A 16382-nucleotide genomic window follows, 5' to 3' on the forward strand; every position below is an offset into this window, starting at 1 on the left:
GCGGCTTAGTCATGCTGGCCACATGACCTGTACGCCGGCTCCCTTGGCCAATAAAATGAGATGAGCGCTGCAACCCCAGAGACGTCTGCGACTGGACCTAATGGTCAGGGGTCCCTTTACCTTTACTATGTGCTTTAAATGTTCATTGAATGTGTTTTAAATGTATAGTGTGGATGGATCTAACCTTGGTTGCTGACCTAATGGTCTGGGGCCCCTTTACCTTTACCTAGAAAACAACAACTGTCCAGTGTCCAGTTTGTGTGCGTACATAGGAATGGTCCACGAACAGTGTTTTAAGTCAAGCAAACAATTTGCATTCTTAAAGGAGGAAAAATAAAATCTGTTCACCAGGCTAACAACCTATGGATGGGTTTTGCTTTCTATTTAGTTGGAAATATGATGTATCTTTTGATCTTCCTGCATTGCAGGGCATTGGACTAGATGACCCTCGGGTCCCTTCCAACTCTACAATTCTATAATCTCTTCTCCCCCACTTTCACATACTTTCCTTTGCCAAATAGTTTTGGATCACAGTGAAAGTCAATTTACGAGTGCATTAGTCACAATATAAATGATCTTGCATTTTGACAGGGGATAGAGGCAGTTGCACCATTGCCAGGGGAAATGGGTATTTTGCTGACAGCTGACTTCTGATGAGAATTGGTGTCGCTCACAACTTTTGACTTTCGTTAGCGTCTTGCGAAGAAAGCACAGAAATCTTACGTAATGAGATTATTGGCGTATATACAAGAGGGGGTATGCTGGAAAATGCGCCATTCAACATGATTGCTTTTCATTAAGTGCATCCTGCTTTTGAAAAAAGAGATTAAAGGATTGAAATGCTACTGCAAGAAAGGAGAAAAGATGTTAGTTGAATATTAGTGCTTTTGGTGCTCAGAATGGATTCATTTTGGGTGGGATGGGGATTCTTGCGCTGTTGAAGTGTTCAGCATTCAACAGGGGAGCTGAATGGGGAAGAATTGTAGCTCAGAGACAGAACACCTGCCTTGTAGGTTCAACCCCTGGTTTCTCCAGGTGGGGCTGGGAAGATCTTGGAGAGCCACTGTCAGTTAGGGTCAGCAATCCTGAGCTAGATGGATCTAATGATTTGACTCAGTATACAACAGATTCAGTGAGAGATTTTACTTTCTTGGGCTCCATGATCACTGCAGATGGTGACAGCAGCCACGAAATTAAAAGACGCCTGCTCCTTGGGAGAAAAGCAAAGACAAACCTAGACAGCATCTTAAAAGCAGAGACATCACCTTGCCAACAAAGGTCCGTATAGTTAAAGCTATGGTTTTCCCAGTAGTGGTGTATGGAAGTGAGAGCTGGACCATAAAGAAGGCTGATCGCCGAAGAATTGATGCTTTTGAATTATGGTGCTGGAGGAGACTCTTGAGAGTCCCATGGACTGCAAGGAGATCAAACGTATCCATTCTTAAGGAAATCAGCCCTGAGTGCTCACTGGATGGACAGATCCTGAAGCTGAGGCTCCAATACTTTGGCCACCTCATGAGAAGAGAAGACTCCCTGGAAAAGACCCTGATGTTGGGAAAGATGGAGGGCACAAGGAGAAGGAGACGACAGAGGATGAGATGGTTGGATAGTGTTCTCGAAGCTACAAACATGAGTCTGACCAAACTGCGGGAGGCAGTGGAAGACAAGAGTGCCTGGCGTGCTCTGGTCCATGGGGTCACGAAGAGTCGGACACGACTAAACGACTAAACAACAACAACAGATTCCTGTGTTCCTTTGATCACAAAGCTGGAGACAGTCCCTTGAATGTAATTTATTTATACCCATAAATGTCTGAGGCCTAGTTCTCACTGAGGTGGAGAACCAGTGCCTGCATGACTAACTTCAAATTGCATGTTGGGGCTCCAATGACAGGATGCCCCTCCATACACAAAAAGCTTGCTGAACATTCTAGCAGGGAGAAAATGTTTAGCCTAGTCTTCTTCCCAGCGTGCAAGTATTCAGTGTGTAGGTTTTGTTTTGTATTGTGCTTTTGCTGAGGCTGGGGGTGGGTAGGAGTCTTTATGCTGTTGATTCCCTCCCAGCCATGGATCCTTCCATTCCTATTCTGACTGTCAGGGAGAAATGCTTTGCTGCCCTCACTCTGTTCTCGCTTTTGCCCTCACTCTGATTTGGCTTTTAAGATGGCGCTGTGAGAGTGTGAGCAGGAGAAGTAAGTAAAGTTTCATCTTGGCAAAAAAAAAAAAAGAGGCATCAAAGGGTCTTGGAAAGGAAGGAAGGGAGAATGAGAGAGAGAGAGAAAGAGAGAGAGAAGAGCAACAGGGGGAAATTAATAGTACGACCAGGGAAAGAGTTGAATGGAGACTGTGTGGTTTTGTGAAATCTTTTGCTCCCTCCCAAGCCTTCCCCACCCCCACCCTGGCCCCATCACTCAAGCTTTGACTTCCTTCCTTTGGGAACTTTCAACAATGCTCACATTGATTTTCTGAGTTTGTTTGTTCTGTAGGTCTAACATGCTTGCGGTGAATTCACCCATTCAGAATTTCAGAGATTGCTGCAAAATAAATTGTGTCTCCCTGCCTCTTCCCCTGTACCTGCCCTTGAGCAAAGCCACCCTAAATTCACTTCACTTTGGAGTAATGGAGTAGCAGCTAATTGTCTTCAGTGAAGGCGCTGCAGTCAGAAAGTGGTGACTCAAAAGCCATGCTTTGTCCTTTTTATCAGATTTGCAGAGCAAGCTATCCAACTTCCATTCTGGGTTTAAACAATAGAAGTACACGTAAGGGTGAACACAGAAGCAACTTTATAAGTGTAATAATTAGACAAACTCAGCACATTACAAGACTTTTTTCCTCACTAGGGCATAGAATGTGTGTAAGAAGTTTGTCATACTTAAAATGTTCTTTCTAATATGATTTGGGTCAGAATTATGAATGTTTTGCTGAAAAAATGGACTTTTCTATAACACGGTACAAGAAAATTTAAGGTTTTCTTTTTACTATGTTAAATGTAACAAATCTTATAAACAGTCGCTCCCCCCTTATTTTTTCTGTTTTTCTGCTTTGTTCTGTTCCAGAAGATGAAAAACGACCCCTAAAACAGACATTTAACATGAATTTTACTATCTAACAAGACCATTGATCCATAAAATGAAAGCAATAAACAGGGTCCTCTTCCAGATTCACAATCGGTGATTCCTCTCCTGCCATTCCTTCCCTTGCTTTTATTTTACACCACTGCCACCTACAGTTGGTGGGCTTACCTGGCTACCTTGCTATCAGCTGGGGATGGGGTGAGGGCTGGTAAAGGGCTGATGCTCTTTGGCCCAGGCTCACTTTGTTTTCCTAGCAGGTTCATCGCTGGACTTCACTCTTGGTTAGGTAAGTGTTCCTTGTCAGGGTTTGGGGCCGCGGTGTGGCCTGCTGGGCCTCCTGCAGCCGGCACCTCTTCCACAACTTTGGGGGCAGGATGGGGGCCATGGTGTGGCCTGCTAGGCCTCCTGCGGCCGGTGCCTTCTTCCCCTGGCAGCGGAGGCTGAATTATGGCCACACAGGTGGCGTTGCCTAGGAGCACGCTCAGCTTCCGAGGCAAAGTTCGAAAACCGGAACACTCATTTCCGGGTTCCAAGTGTTTGGGTTCCAAGTAGTTTGTGAACTAAGCTGTTTGAAAACCAAGGTACCACTGTATTATGCCAGTCTGTATTGTGTGGGGCTATATGTCAGCCAAGGCAAGAAGTTGGTGGCCATGGTAGATATTGGTGCCAATGACATGGGAAAATGTTGAGGTCTGGTGCCAAAAGCCAAAATACAATGTGAATACTTTCAAAGTAGATTTCTCTGAAATGCTACCTGTTTCATGTGCAGGGCCAGCTAGATAGATGGCTGAGGAGTCTCCATGTGAGGATGAGATATTGCTGCTCAGAAGAAGGGTCTGGATTTGCTATATACTGGGGCATATTTTTTTTAGAAACCTTCCGATACCTGGGAATAGTTTTGGACAAACTTCTGGTGTCAGGTGATATATTTCAGCAAGCATTTTAAGCAAGTTTTGCAATGTTATGGTTAGTTCTCACAGAACTGATCTTGTCTGTATCTTTTAACCTTGCTGTACGTGGCTTAGAGACCATGGTGATAATGGGTATATAAACGGTTGGAATAAAAAAAATTAATTAATTAATTGACATAAAATAGGCAAGGAAGGTGAATTTAACTGTTTCCTCCCGTGTTGCTGCCCTGCCTGAGAGAATTCCTTCTCTAAAACTGATATTTGCATTGGGAGGAAATGAATGGCCATGGAGATTTTCCTTAGGATTTTAGCTAGGGAGGAAAGTGTTAAACTATCTTTCCAGGATTTTAGTTGGGGAGGAAAGTGTTAAACTCCTTCGGGTAGTGATAAATCGGGATATCAAATCCAAACTAGCTTTCCATGCCTATTCTAATCCTGTTGATTCTCTCTCTCTCTCTCTCTCTCTCTCTCTCTGGCACACAAATACATCATTTGCAAAACTTTTCACTTGCACTCTGACTAACCCAGAAAGGTGTCCGTTGAACTGAAGACAGTTGGGCCCTGGCCATGGGGCTCAAAGGAGGTGAAGCCCAAAAGAGCCTTTCAAGTCCTCTTCATTGCCCAGCTGCAACACAGCAGCCCTGCAATGCTGCCAGTGGGTCCCCAGACAGAATGGAACCTGGGATGCACTCACACAATTACTTTTAATTGCCCCAGAATGCCTCCATTCACCTCCGTCTTTTACTCAGAATGTAACAGCAGCCTGCACTCTCTCTGAGCCTCCCCCAGAACCTCAGAAGAGTGCACTGGTCACTTACAATTCCAATCCTAAACTCCCAGCATAGGCACCAGCTCCTAGCGGCCCAGCTCTTTTGGCCCCCCATATGACCCCCCCCAATGTTCAGAATGGCCAGGGGGTGGAGGAAGCTGAGTATGGCATGGTTTCAGTGGCTGGCTCCTCCTCCTGCTACCATGGAGGGAAAGCCTCTAGCCAGTGGTTGCTGTGGGAGGAGAAAGAGGAGGCCAATTGTGGAGCCGAGTGAAGCACAGTGCAGGTTCAGTGGCTTCTCCTCCTGCTGATGCCATGTAAGAGGAAGCAGTCCCCAGCCAATGGCAGAAGCAGGAGGAGAAGGAGGCTGGGTGTGAAAGAGGAGGAGCCGTTGACCATTGAAGCCACTCTACTGGTGCGTTCAGCTCCGCCCCCTGGCTCCTTCTGATGTCCTGACTTCACACATCATGCGCCATCACACCATCGTGCCTGTGTCATCATCCCCCTAATGTTCTGCACAATTTGTCACCTCTCCCTCCCAGTAACCTGTCTAGGCGCATGGGGATTCCAGAACCTAGGTTGGCAACATGCACTCTTCAGCAGTCACTAAGATGCAAGGACACAGTGGTCCTCTGGTCTAGTTTAGCCCTTGAAAATAATGGTGTTAGGAGGACAACCTGATCAGGGTCCTGATGCTTCTGGAGGAGTGTTTTGTTCTTTTCCGCTTTGTGGCATTTCCTTCGTTGAATGCACCTGCCAACCTTACACCAGTACAGTGGTACCTCGGGTTAAGTACTTAATTCATTCCGGAGGTCCGTTCTTAACCTGAAACTGTTCTTAACCTGAAGACCATTTTAGCTAATGGGGCCTCCTGTTGCTGCCGCACCACCAGAGCACGATTTCTGTTCTCATCCTGAAGCAAAGTTCTTAACCTGAGGTACTATTTCTGGGTTAGCGGGGTCTGTCACGAGAAGTGTATGTAACCTGAAGCGTATGTAACCCAAGGTACCACTGTATTTGTGTATCCCGCTTCCAACACCTGCTCATCCACTTTGGATAGAATCAGACCAAAGGTGAATTCAGGATCGCTGTTCACTTTATTTCTCGATGCTGTCACATTCACCTCACACCCTGATGGAGGGTTGTGTGCCCCCTGAGGTCCAGCTTCTGGCATGTCACCAATCGCCTTGGAGTTCAACCACCATTCTTCTGGCAGCTAGCAAATTGGGAAGCTGGCATCTTGCTGCAGTGGTGTGCGTGTGCTTGGCAAAGTGTTAGTTTGCAAGAGCATTGAAGTGACTTTGAGGTTTTGCATTTGCTGATGGAGTTTTCTGGGGACGAGAGAGATGACCTTGGGTTAGCAAGGAACTTCTCTGCGTGCAAATTGGACCCTCGCTCAAACCAGGGTCACCCCCAACATTCCCATGACAGCAACAGAAGCTTGATAAGGCTTGCATTAACTCGATTAGAAGGTCTTCAAATGTCACTTTCAAAAGGGATCTGGGAAGATCAGCCCAGGCAGGTTGCAATATTCAGAACCACATTCCAAGCATGTGTTTCAAACAAGGAATTAGTCTTGTGAGGATGGTGCTCCTCCAAATGGAGGAAGGTTGCCCCCACCGTTTTGGGATGCAATGGGGTATGTGGATTCAGAATACGCTGTGTCCTGGTGTAGGACACTGGGGTGAGGCTACAACTTTATAAGGCTGCCTTGTGGGGGCCATGACCTCCTTCCCTCAGTACCCTCCATGAGGTCTAGGACCATGTTGCTCTTCATGGCAGCTGAACAGGATGTGGTGGTAGTGGTGGGGGAAGTGTGGGCGGGTGTGGGTTACAGAAGATATATGCCTTTCTTCAAGCATTGAAGGCTGGGTGGCATATGCAGCAGAGTCCAATTAAACCAAGGTCAAGGATGAAGAATCAGTCTAGATCCAAACATGTTCCAGAGACAAAGTCGGCCAACACTCTGCTGTTGATATCACAGGGAGTTCAGGCAAGACACAGCAAGGCAAAGCACCGAGGAGAGAGATACCCTTGTTGTCTCTAGCAACTAGAAGGCTTAAGAAGAAGGCCTTTTATACTATGGGTCTGCAACAACAACAACAACAACAACTGGCAGTGCAGGAGTTATTGGGGATGTCTTGCTCATGAGTAGGCTAATGCACCATATCATTTCTCTTTAGCCTGGACCCAAAACTTTTGAAACTGATGATCTTGAGACTTTGGGTTGTGGTTCCTTATCGCAGCTAGTAACCCAAGGGGTCCTAGATACTAAGAAGGAAGGCAATGGATTTTGGGGGGTTGATTTTAGTTGTTCCTTTGAATCAGATCTCCAATGCAGTATACATGAGCGTCTTGAATTTTAAGCGTTTGGTTTCAAGCCATATCTTAACTTAATAAACTAGCATTAATAAAACCCTTCACTGTAATGTTTTTTTGCAGCAAGTTCAGGGGGGAAAGATACTGATTTAATTTACATCCAAATGCTTTGTATGGGACAATTGCTGATAAGATGGGACAATTTTGGAACACTCTGTCCAGTAGGAAAACAAGCAAGCCAAAAGCTATCCGGTATTTCAGACTTGGCAAAAGGTGCATTGATTTTTCTTTTCTATAGGACGTTTGATGAGTAAGTTGGTGCTTTGGAAGTGCAGTTTTGATAGATTAGGATGCAAAGTGGCCTTTAACTCTCTGTGGCAGGGAAACTGGAGAAGGATCTGATAGCAAAGAAAACTGCTGCAGTTTTCGTAATGTGTAAATGAAAATAAACGAGCACTTCTACTGGAATCAAATGTTTTATGCATATATATGTGTGTGTGTGTGTGTGTGTAGTTTATGTGTGTGTGTACTCACACATACAAACAAAGAAACAAACCACTAATAAGAAAATATCAGAATGGTTCACAACAACTGTATGCAAAACCATCCATTCAAAACCATATTTAAAAAGTTAAAATCAGAAATCGGCTAACTACTGTGGAAAGATGTATTCTTAGTTGCCTGCATAGTTATGAACAGAAATGTCTTCAGCAGTCATTTAAAAGTTAAAACAGAAGGCACTTACTGAATCTCTATTAGCAGAGTGTTCCAAAAATATTGGGCTCATAATGCTAAAGCCTTGCCAGCTCAAGGGATGACCAACAGCACTCCTGCAGATGATCTCAGTGACGAAGCTGGAATATAAAGCTTCTGGTAGTCCTTGAGGTACCATGGACCTCACTTGTTTAGGGCTTTGTAAAATTAATGCAAGGACCTTGAACCTGGCTTGGTAATAGATGGGCAGGCAGTGCAGCTGCGTTAAGAGTGGTGTCACTACTACTTCTCCAGATGCCTTCATCAGCAGTCTACGTTCTGCACCAGATGGGGCTTCCAGACCAGACCCAAGGGCAGCCCTTCATAGAGCACATTGCAGTAACCCAGCCTTCAGGTTAAAGCTTAAGATTTATTTAAATAGGTTCCCATCTGCAATATATATTAAGTGCAGTAATATACCTTGTGAGACATCTTTGAGAGAAGAAAAGTCTAAGGAGTAAACCCTGAACAAATTCAGAGTGGAGTGTCTAAGACGGTTGGATGGCATCTTGTACTCCTCTTTCCAGCAACTGTGGCAGCCAAGCTGGTGCCAAATGTATTGCTATGCTTTTCTTTGGAGCACATCAGTGAGACTGAGAGGGGGTCTTGTTGTATGGACAACCCAAGACCTCTATACAAACTGCCCAGGCTTGCACCCCAGAGAGGTCACTTTGGTGGTGCTGATGACATGGGAGTTCCTGGTCTCTGCAGCCCCAACAGGTACTGTGATTCTCCAGCTGTTTGACAAAATCATGGAGAAGAAAGCTGTGGATGACTGCTAGCCACAATGGCTATATTCCACCTCCAATGTTAGGGTCTGTATGCCTCTGAATACCAGTTGCTGGGAGTGACTGGCAGGCAGAATGCTCTTCTGCTCAGGTTCCCAAAGACATCTCATTGGCTCCTGTGAGACAGGATGCTGGCCAAGTTGGGCCATTGGCTTGATTCAGTGGGCTGTTCTTATGTTCTCGCATTTTGTGAGTCACCGATGAGGTGGGCGGGCACAAAAGCCAGTGCCATTTTGGCTATGTCACAACAGTTATGGAACACCCTCCCAATAAAAGCTGTCAGGATGCTGTCAGTGGCTCCCGGCTGGTTGCCCAGGAAAGTACAAAGACAAGGAAAAGTTTCTTATAGCTCTTTTGTATTTAAATATTTACACAGAGAGGCTATAGGACCCAGCCTCTTGGATAATGGTGTTGTCCCAAGTGAATCTGCACCCCCAGTCTCTCCCACTTCCTTATTCCTCATTCTTATTGTCTCCTCTACGGGTACTGCTACGCGTCCTCTGTCTTTGAGCTCTTTGCTCTCCTACTTTTAAGGCTCGCCAGGTTCTGGGAGATGGAGGGTCTGGAATGCTTTCGAAGGACAACGTGTCAGCAAGGTGTTGCTCTGGCTCTCCCAGGATTTCCCAACTTTCCCCTTCATCTGTCTCTGAGCTGCTGTCTCCCTCAAACCCCTGTTGCAAATCTATACAGTCTTCCTCTTTCTCCTCCCTGGAAAGGTCAGGATGGGGAGGCTGTCTCCACCATTCCTCCTCTGCCCAGCCCCTGACAAAAGCCCATTTGCATCAAATGCTGCTCACCATTTGACAAGCAATACATATTTGGTCTATAGGAAAGGTTTTGGGAATAAGTTAAGCCTGGGATGTGGAAGGATATGGCTTGAAGTTATCCATATGTAAAGCAGTATTTCTGATGCGGATGCAGTGGAGATATTTGATGCTATGTGTTACATATTTAATATTTGGTGTTCACATTTCTGTAAGCTATCTTAGAGGTCCCCTTGGGAAAGAGAGAACACAGTATTTCAGAACATAAATAAAAAGCATTGCAGTGGTGTTCAACCACCTTAACTCTTCAAGATCTCTATTATTCCGTCAAATTAATTCACCCTTTGTTTTATTACTCATTCCAGAGTTAGTTGTTGCTTTGTTTCCAGAAGAAGCCTGGACTGCTATCCAAAGGAGATCTCACATAGTTTCTTCTCTCTCCCATTAGGGAGAAGATGCCATTCCACCATGTCACGGCTGGGCTGTTGTACAAGGGGAACTATCTGAACCGGTCACTCTCAGCTGGCAGTGACAGTGAGCAGTTGGCCAACATCTCAGTGGAAGAGTTGGACGGTAAGGATGATTCACCAACAAGTTGGAGAATCATGGCACTCCGTTTTTAAAAATTAAATCCTTATGACCTTGCAAATTGTGAGTTGAAAGATATGCATGGGATGGGCCAGAAAATGGTTACTTCGGTAGTGTGTCTGAAAATTTAGAATATTAACTTTTTAAAAGAATAATAATTGTGAGATTGCTGATCACAGGGACTTGATTCCATCTTCCCATGCATCTATTGAAGTTCAATTGAAGATGGCATAAGGTAACTCCTCCCACTGGCCTTTCTCAGATCAACAAACTGGGAAGCTGCAAGAGGATGCATGTTGGAACAAAAAAAACCCAACCCTCTTAATTTCATATATGCACTCATGGGGTCTGAACTGGAGGTGAGAGGCCAGGAGCAAAGCCTTGGGGTCACAGTTGACAGCTCAAATAAGATGTAAACCCAGTGTGCCATAGCCGTGAAAAAGGCAGCTTTCATGCTAAGGATCATTAGGAAAGAAATTGAAAAGGAAACTGCCAATATCATCGTGCCATTAGAGTATGGTATTGTCATGGAGTTCTACTCAGTATTGATCCAGAGCAGACTGCATTGTATAGTTAGCAGAATAAAAACTTAAAACACATTGCAGGATTCCCAAAAATAGACCAGAGGCAATTGTATTTCATCCAGCAGAGCTTTCCTGCTACTGAAGGCAAATGAGCATAATGGTCACAAATCCAATACATTCAGGATTGGCACTGTCCATAAGAAATCCAATTGCAGCAGACTTAACTTAGGCTTACAATAACTTATTATAAGTCTAAACCTTAACACTGTACATAATATATACAGAACACCACAGCAGAAAGAGAAAGTGAAACCCAGGCTCCTTCTGGCCTTACTTTTGTAGTCAGCATGACCTTGACAGAAAGAGATAAGAGAACCAGTTTAAACCAGTTGTACTGAGCTTCTCTGAAGGAATAACCCAAACATCACAAACCTTCTGCTTGTTTCTTTCACACAGAGAAGCTTCCAAAACCCTCTTGAATTAATTAGAATAAGGAAGATCTCTACGTATCAGATCAATACTTTCTGCACTAAGAAATGCAAACTGACAGATACGACCACATTTGGAGAACTTGTGAACAGTTCTGGTTGCCTCACCTCAAAAATGATATTGTAGAGTCAGAAAAGGTTCAGAAAAGGGCCACAAAAATGATCAAGGGGGTGGAGCAACTCCCTTACAGAGAAATGTTGCAGAATTTGAGAAAAGGCGAGTAAGAGGCAACATGATAGAAGTTTAGGAAATTATGCATGGCATGAAGAAAGTGGATAGATAAAGGTTTTTGTCCCTCTCTCATAACACTGGAACTCAGGGACATCCAATGAAGCTGAATGTTGGAAGGTTTAGGACAGATAAAAGAAAGGGCTTCTTCATGTAGGTGCAGGTCAGTTCTGTGTCCAGGGCAGCTGTTTACCAGCTCCATCTGGTACGCAGGCTGAGACCCTCTCTGCCCACGGACTGCCTCGCCAGTGTGGTGCATGCTCTGGTTATCTCTCACTTGGACTACTGCAATGTGCTCTACGTGGGGCTACCTTTGAAGGTGACCCAGAAACTACAACTAATCCAGAATGTGGCAGCTAGACTGGTGACTGGGAGCGGCCGCCGAGACTACGTAACACCAGTCTTGAAAGACCTACACTGGCTCCCAGTATGTTCCCGAGTACAATTCAAAGTGTTGGTGCTGACCTTTAAAGCCCTAAACGGCCTCGGTCCAGTATACCTGAAGGCCACCCCCATCATTCTGCCCAGACACTGATGTCCAGCGCCGAGGGTCTTCTAGCGGTTCCCTCACTGCGAGAAGCCAAGCTACAGGGAACCAGGCAGAGGACCTTCTTGGCAGTGGCACCCGCCCTGTGGAACGCCCTCCCACTAGATGTCAAAGAGAAAAACAACTACCAGACTTTTAGAAGACATCTGAAGGCAGTCCTGTTTAGGGAAGCTTTTAATGTTTAATAGGTTATTGTATTTTAATATTCTGTTGGAAGCCGCCCAGAGTGGCTGGGGAAACCCAGCCAGATGGGTGGGGTATAAATAAAAAAATATTATTATTATTATATGTAGCACATATTTAAACTATGAGACTCGCTCCCTCAGGAGGCAGTGATGGCCAGCAACTTGGATGGCTTTAAAAGAGGGTTGGACAGATTTGTGGAGGAGAAGGCTCTTAACGGCTACCCCCAAAGTTTGAAGCAGCAATGTTTCCGAATACCAGTTGCTGGAAAGCACAAGAGGGGAAAATGCTGTTGTGCCACGTTCTGCTCCCTGATTTCCCACAGGAATCTGGCTAGTGAGAACAAGATGCTGAAGTAGATGGGCCTTTGGCCTGACCCAGGGAGCTATGCTTATATTCTGATGCTATTTTTCATAATCAGGGGCAGCCAGGACTCCTTGACCTCCCTGAGATGCATTATTTACTTGTAGCTGTCCAAATGTTGGAGGAGACTCTTGAGAGTCCCATGGACTGCAAGAAGATCCAACCTCTCCATTCTTAAGGAAATCAGCCCTGAGTGCTCACTGGAAGGACAGATCGTGAAGCTGAGGCTCCAATACTTTGGCCACCTCATGAGAAGAGAAGACTCCCTGGAAAAGACCCTGATGTTGGGCAAGATGGAGGGCACAAGGAGAAGGGGACGACAGAGGATGAGATGGTTGGACAGTGTTCTCAAAGCCACCAGCATGAGTTTGACCAAACTGTGGGAGGCAGTGGAAGACAGGAGTGCCTGGTGTGCTCTGATCCATGGGGTCACGAAGAGTCAGACATGACTAAACGACTAAACAATAACAGCTGTCCAAATAATGCTGAACTCCAGGTCCCATCACCTCCCAGCCTTTGCCCATGTGAGCTGTAGCTATTGGGAATTGTAGTTCTGCAAGATCTGGATAGCCACAGGTTTCCCCACCCCTGTTTTACACAATTTGTTTATTAGTATTAGACAACAATCCAGTGAGGTGGGACATGAGAGCTGCGCATGGCCAGCCCCTTCTTAATTTTTACTTTCAGACAGGGCAGGTGTGTAGATGTGAAGGCAATGCTTCAGAGCTGACTTCCTCCATTCTGGTTAATCTTACAGAGAATTTGGGTATGAATGGGTTCTCTTTAAGGGACACCTGTTACACACACACACACACACACACACACACACACACACACACTAATGCTCAGTTCAGGGTTCGCAGTGGCACGTCCTTCTTCTGAACTTGTAGATGGGCTCAACTTGTAGACTTGGTTATGAACGGAAATGTGTCTTTCTGAATGAAAGCGTTTCTGTAGTGGAAAGAGGCATAATGGATGCTCTCTCTGATAGTTGTGTTATAAAAACTGTGAGTGTGAATTCAGCACATTGGTTTCTGCCTTGTCCCCACCCCACCCCCCTGCTTGAGTTGCATGAAGTATCTGTGTACGTGTGGGGTTTTGTTTTGTTTTTTGCATAATGTCGCTAGAGCTTTTTGCTAATAGTCTGTTTTTCTTCACCTGTTAGACAATCAGTTTCTCATGGGAATTCCCAATGCATTTTTTTTGCTAGCACAGTTTTTGTTGCAATCATAGCTTCCTGGTGATATCCCAGTCTTTCAGCTAAGCTGAAAACATTTGCTTCCTAGGGGCGCTTAAAAATGAGAGGTGGAAAGTTCCATTTGTGTTGAAGATGATTTGGATTCTCTGAAATCTCTGTAACAGCATGCATGGGTAGAATGCTTGTTCCCCTAAATACTGGCTGAAGCAATACAAAAACTAGAAGGATGATCTCTCTCTTGAACTTTTTAGCAGTAGTTTTGTTCTATTTATAACTACCTGTGTTATATTTCTTGCTAGCAGAGCAGCCCATAAGCTTAAGGGCTCAGCAGGGTCTCTAAGTGCCTTCTCCCGTGTCAAATGGTGCAGAGTCTCAAAACCAAACTTCACCGAATGAAAGTTTAGTTTAGGGTCCAGTTCAAAGGGTGGTGTACTCTTTTTCAGCAGCCTTCCTTAGTACCAGTAGTGTAGTGTCAGTTACCGGTGCCCAGGGTGGGCACAAAAGCGTGTGCACTGCCCAAGTGGGTGCCATCCTAGCCCTTGCCGCCACTGCTAGAGCAACCCCACCCATACCAGAGCAAAGTGGTTCCACACTGAGCTGCCTGCCTGCCTGCCCACACAGGGGGGAGCCCAGCTAGTTGGTGTGGCCCTTGGTGGGTGGAGAGGAACACCAGCTGTACTGGGGACGCGTGTGAGCACCTACTCTGTGTGCCCGGGGCTCACACAACCCACGATATGTCCCTGCCTAGTACCCCCACCTGCCACATCCCTTAAGCTCATGGAGTATAAGACTATACAATGCCACTGGTGGGAGGCTTTCTTATTTTAACAAGATTCCTCAGTGAAGATTTGCATCTTAGTAGGTATCTGTGTTTGGTTTTGAAAGATTTTTGCATATGCAATTGTGCTCTCTCTCTCTTTCTCTCATTGTGAAATTGCTTCAAGATGTCATTAATAAAAATTATAAAACTGCCACATCTGCAAGAAGCCTAAGAGAGACCCATTCCCCCTGACGTTCCAATGTTCTACGTGATGGAGATTGCTTTGTAAAGATAATAATTCACTCGTGTGATCCCCTCCTTACACTCTGAAGAAGTATAGCATGGGCACAAATGGACCCAGCTGAGAGTGAACTAGGGCAGAACTGATCACTCTCGCCTGGGAACAAATTGCAGCACAGCCAAGGCGCTCGGGCAATCCAGTTGACAAAGGTCAGTCATCTAGGTGATGAGTTGTCTGATCTAAAGCTGGCTTAAAGATACAGCACACTGCACCCAGGTCATTGAATTGTCCACTGTGGTGAGCTGGGTGTGTTTAAACAGCACATAGCTGCCCCTTTAGCTAAGGTGACTGGTGCAAAGGAACCCAACCCAAACCAAGGACAGGTTCAGCCATTGTAAACCTCAGAGTTTGATGTCAAGGCTTCCCAAACTGGTGGCTTTCTTGGCTCCTTGATGAACTTAGAAAGTTTCCATGGGCCTCAACCCAAATCCTTCCAAATGTAAACAAAATAAAGTCAAGGAATATCAATATATCATCAACATTTCTTAGCGCTCAAGCACCATGAAGGAAGGAATAAGGAAGTAAAGCAAGTGTAAATAATGAAACCATACTTTTTACCTTCTCTAATGAGATGGATGGACCTGATGGGCTTTGACAAGTGTGTGAATACTGGGCTGGAGGTTTGTGAGTTTGTGTCTTAAGTCTAAGAATACTGTTGTATTGTAGAATTGTCGTATTAGATACAGAAGTTCCCTAATGGCAAGATAGGTGCACTCTGCACATGCCCATGCCAGTTATCTATGAGAATCTTAGTTCCTTATTAATTTTTTTGCACTATACCTCATGAACTTCTTTACCAGCCCAGGCCCCTTTTGACCCCTGCACAGTCCCATCAACCATAGAGGTTGCCGCATCAGGCCAATGCCCATCTAGTCCAGCATCCTATTTTAACAGTGGCCAACCCTAGTCTAAAGCTTCTAAAGTTCTTGTTGCGTGTCAAGGTCCCCAGGGCCACCCCAATAACTCACACATCACACAGAATTTTTGTTTGAGGTTTTAGGCATCATTTTGGCCAAAACTTTATTAAATGTGAGTGGTCGCTTAGGCATTGGTTGCGGCTATCTGCACCCACCATGGGGGACAGACTGACATTCCGCACGATGCGAAAGTCAGAAAAGGGGAATACACTTGGGGGTAGCGATGGAGCAGGGAATCTGCCCTCAGCCCTCCCCAAATGCAACCAGGAGCTCATTGCTATGGCCCGAGCCCCCTTGACAGAGTGGACAAGCAATAGTTAGCCCCTGATTCCTTTAACAGAATCCCTTGCAGCAGCAGCATTAGAGGAGCAGGCACAGCCAATCCATGCCCCTCAACCAACCAAACCATAAACCAATGCCTAACCGCAACCTTACAAGTTGTGATGATTTGCTACGCAGTAGGCAAAAACCAAATGGCCCCAGCCAATCAGCCAGATGGACAAAATTCCTACCAGGCCCCTGCCCCAAGAGCAGAGGACCCCATGACAGGCATAGCAAGGTCAAAGCGAACAACCCTAATTCTAGGGAGGGGGGGACAGGCAATCCAATGCACGGGCGAAAAGAGGAAGCCCTAGCCTCGTGCAAGGAGTTTTAGCGTTTCTGGCTGTCAATCAACAAATGGCAACATTAACTTCTTCCCAACAACAAGGGAAGCCCCAATTGCATCAGTGGCCAACGATCAATTAGCCTGCCCCCAACTTTGGAGTGTCCTGGCGGCCCCCACCGCAACACATGCTCTCCATGAAGGAGAACACGCTTTACTGTTAGTATATGAAGCCCTTAACAACTTAGGACCAGTCTACTTGTGAGATCGTTTTACTGTATATATGTCCATTGCTTCGATCTG

The 16382-nt window shown here is 45.5% G+C and overlaps 1 protein-coding gene across 5 annotated transcripts in view; it reads left to right on the forward strand.

Moving 5' to 3' along the window:
• CALN1 (calneuron 1) overlaps positions 1-16382 on the forward strand; it is a 137344-nt gene that overhangs the window by 58556 nt on the left and 62406 nt on the right. For all 5 annotated transcript variants that reach the window (XM_083588003.1, XM_083588004.1, XM_083588005.1 and 2 more), the window contains one exon: positions 9826-9950. In XM_083588003.1, the coding sequence (XP_083444129.1) occupies positions 9826-9950 (125 nt within the window). The remainder of the gene's footprint in view (positions 1-9825; positions 9951-16382) is intronic.

This window comes from Podarcis filfolensis (genome assembly GCF_964270895.1).
Source record: "Podarcis filfolensis genome assembly, chromosome: 15".
Taxonomy (NCBI): domain Eukaryota; kingdom Metazoa; phylum Chordata; class Lepidosauria; order Squamata; family Lacertidae; genus Podarcis; species Podarcis filfolensis.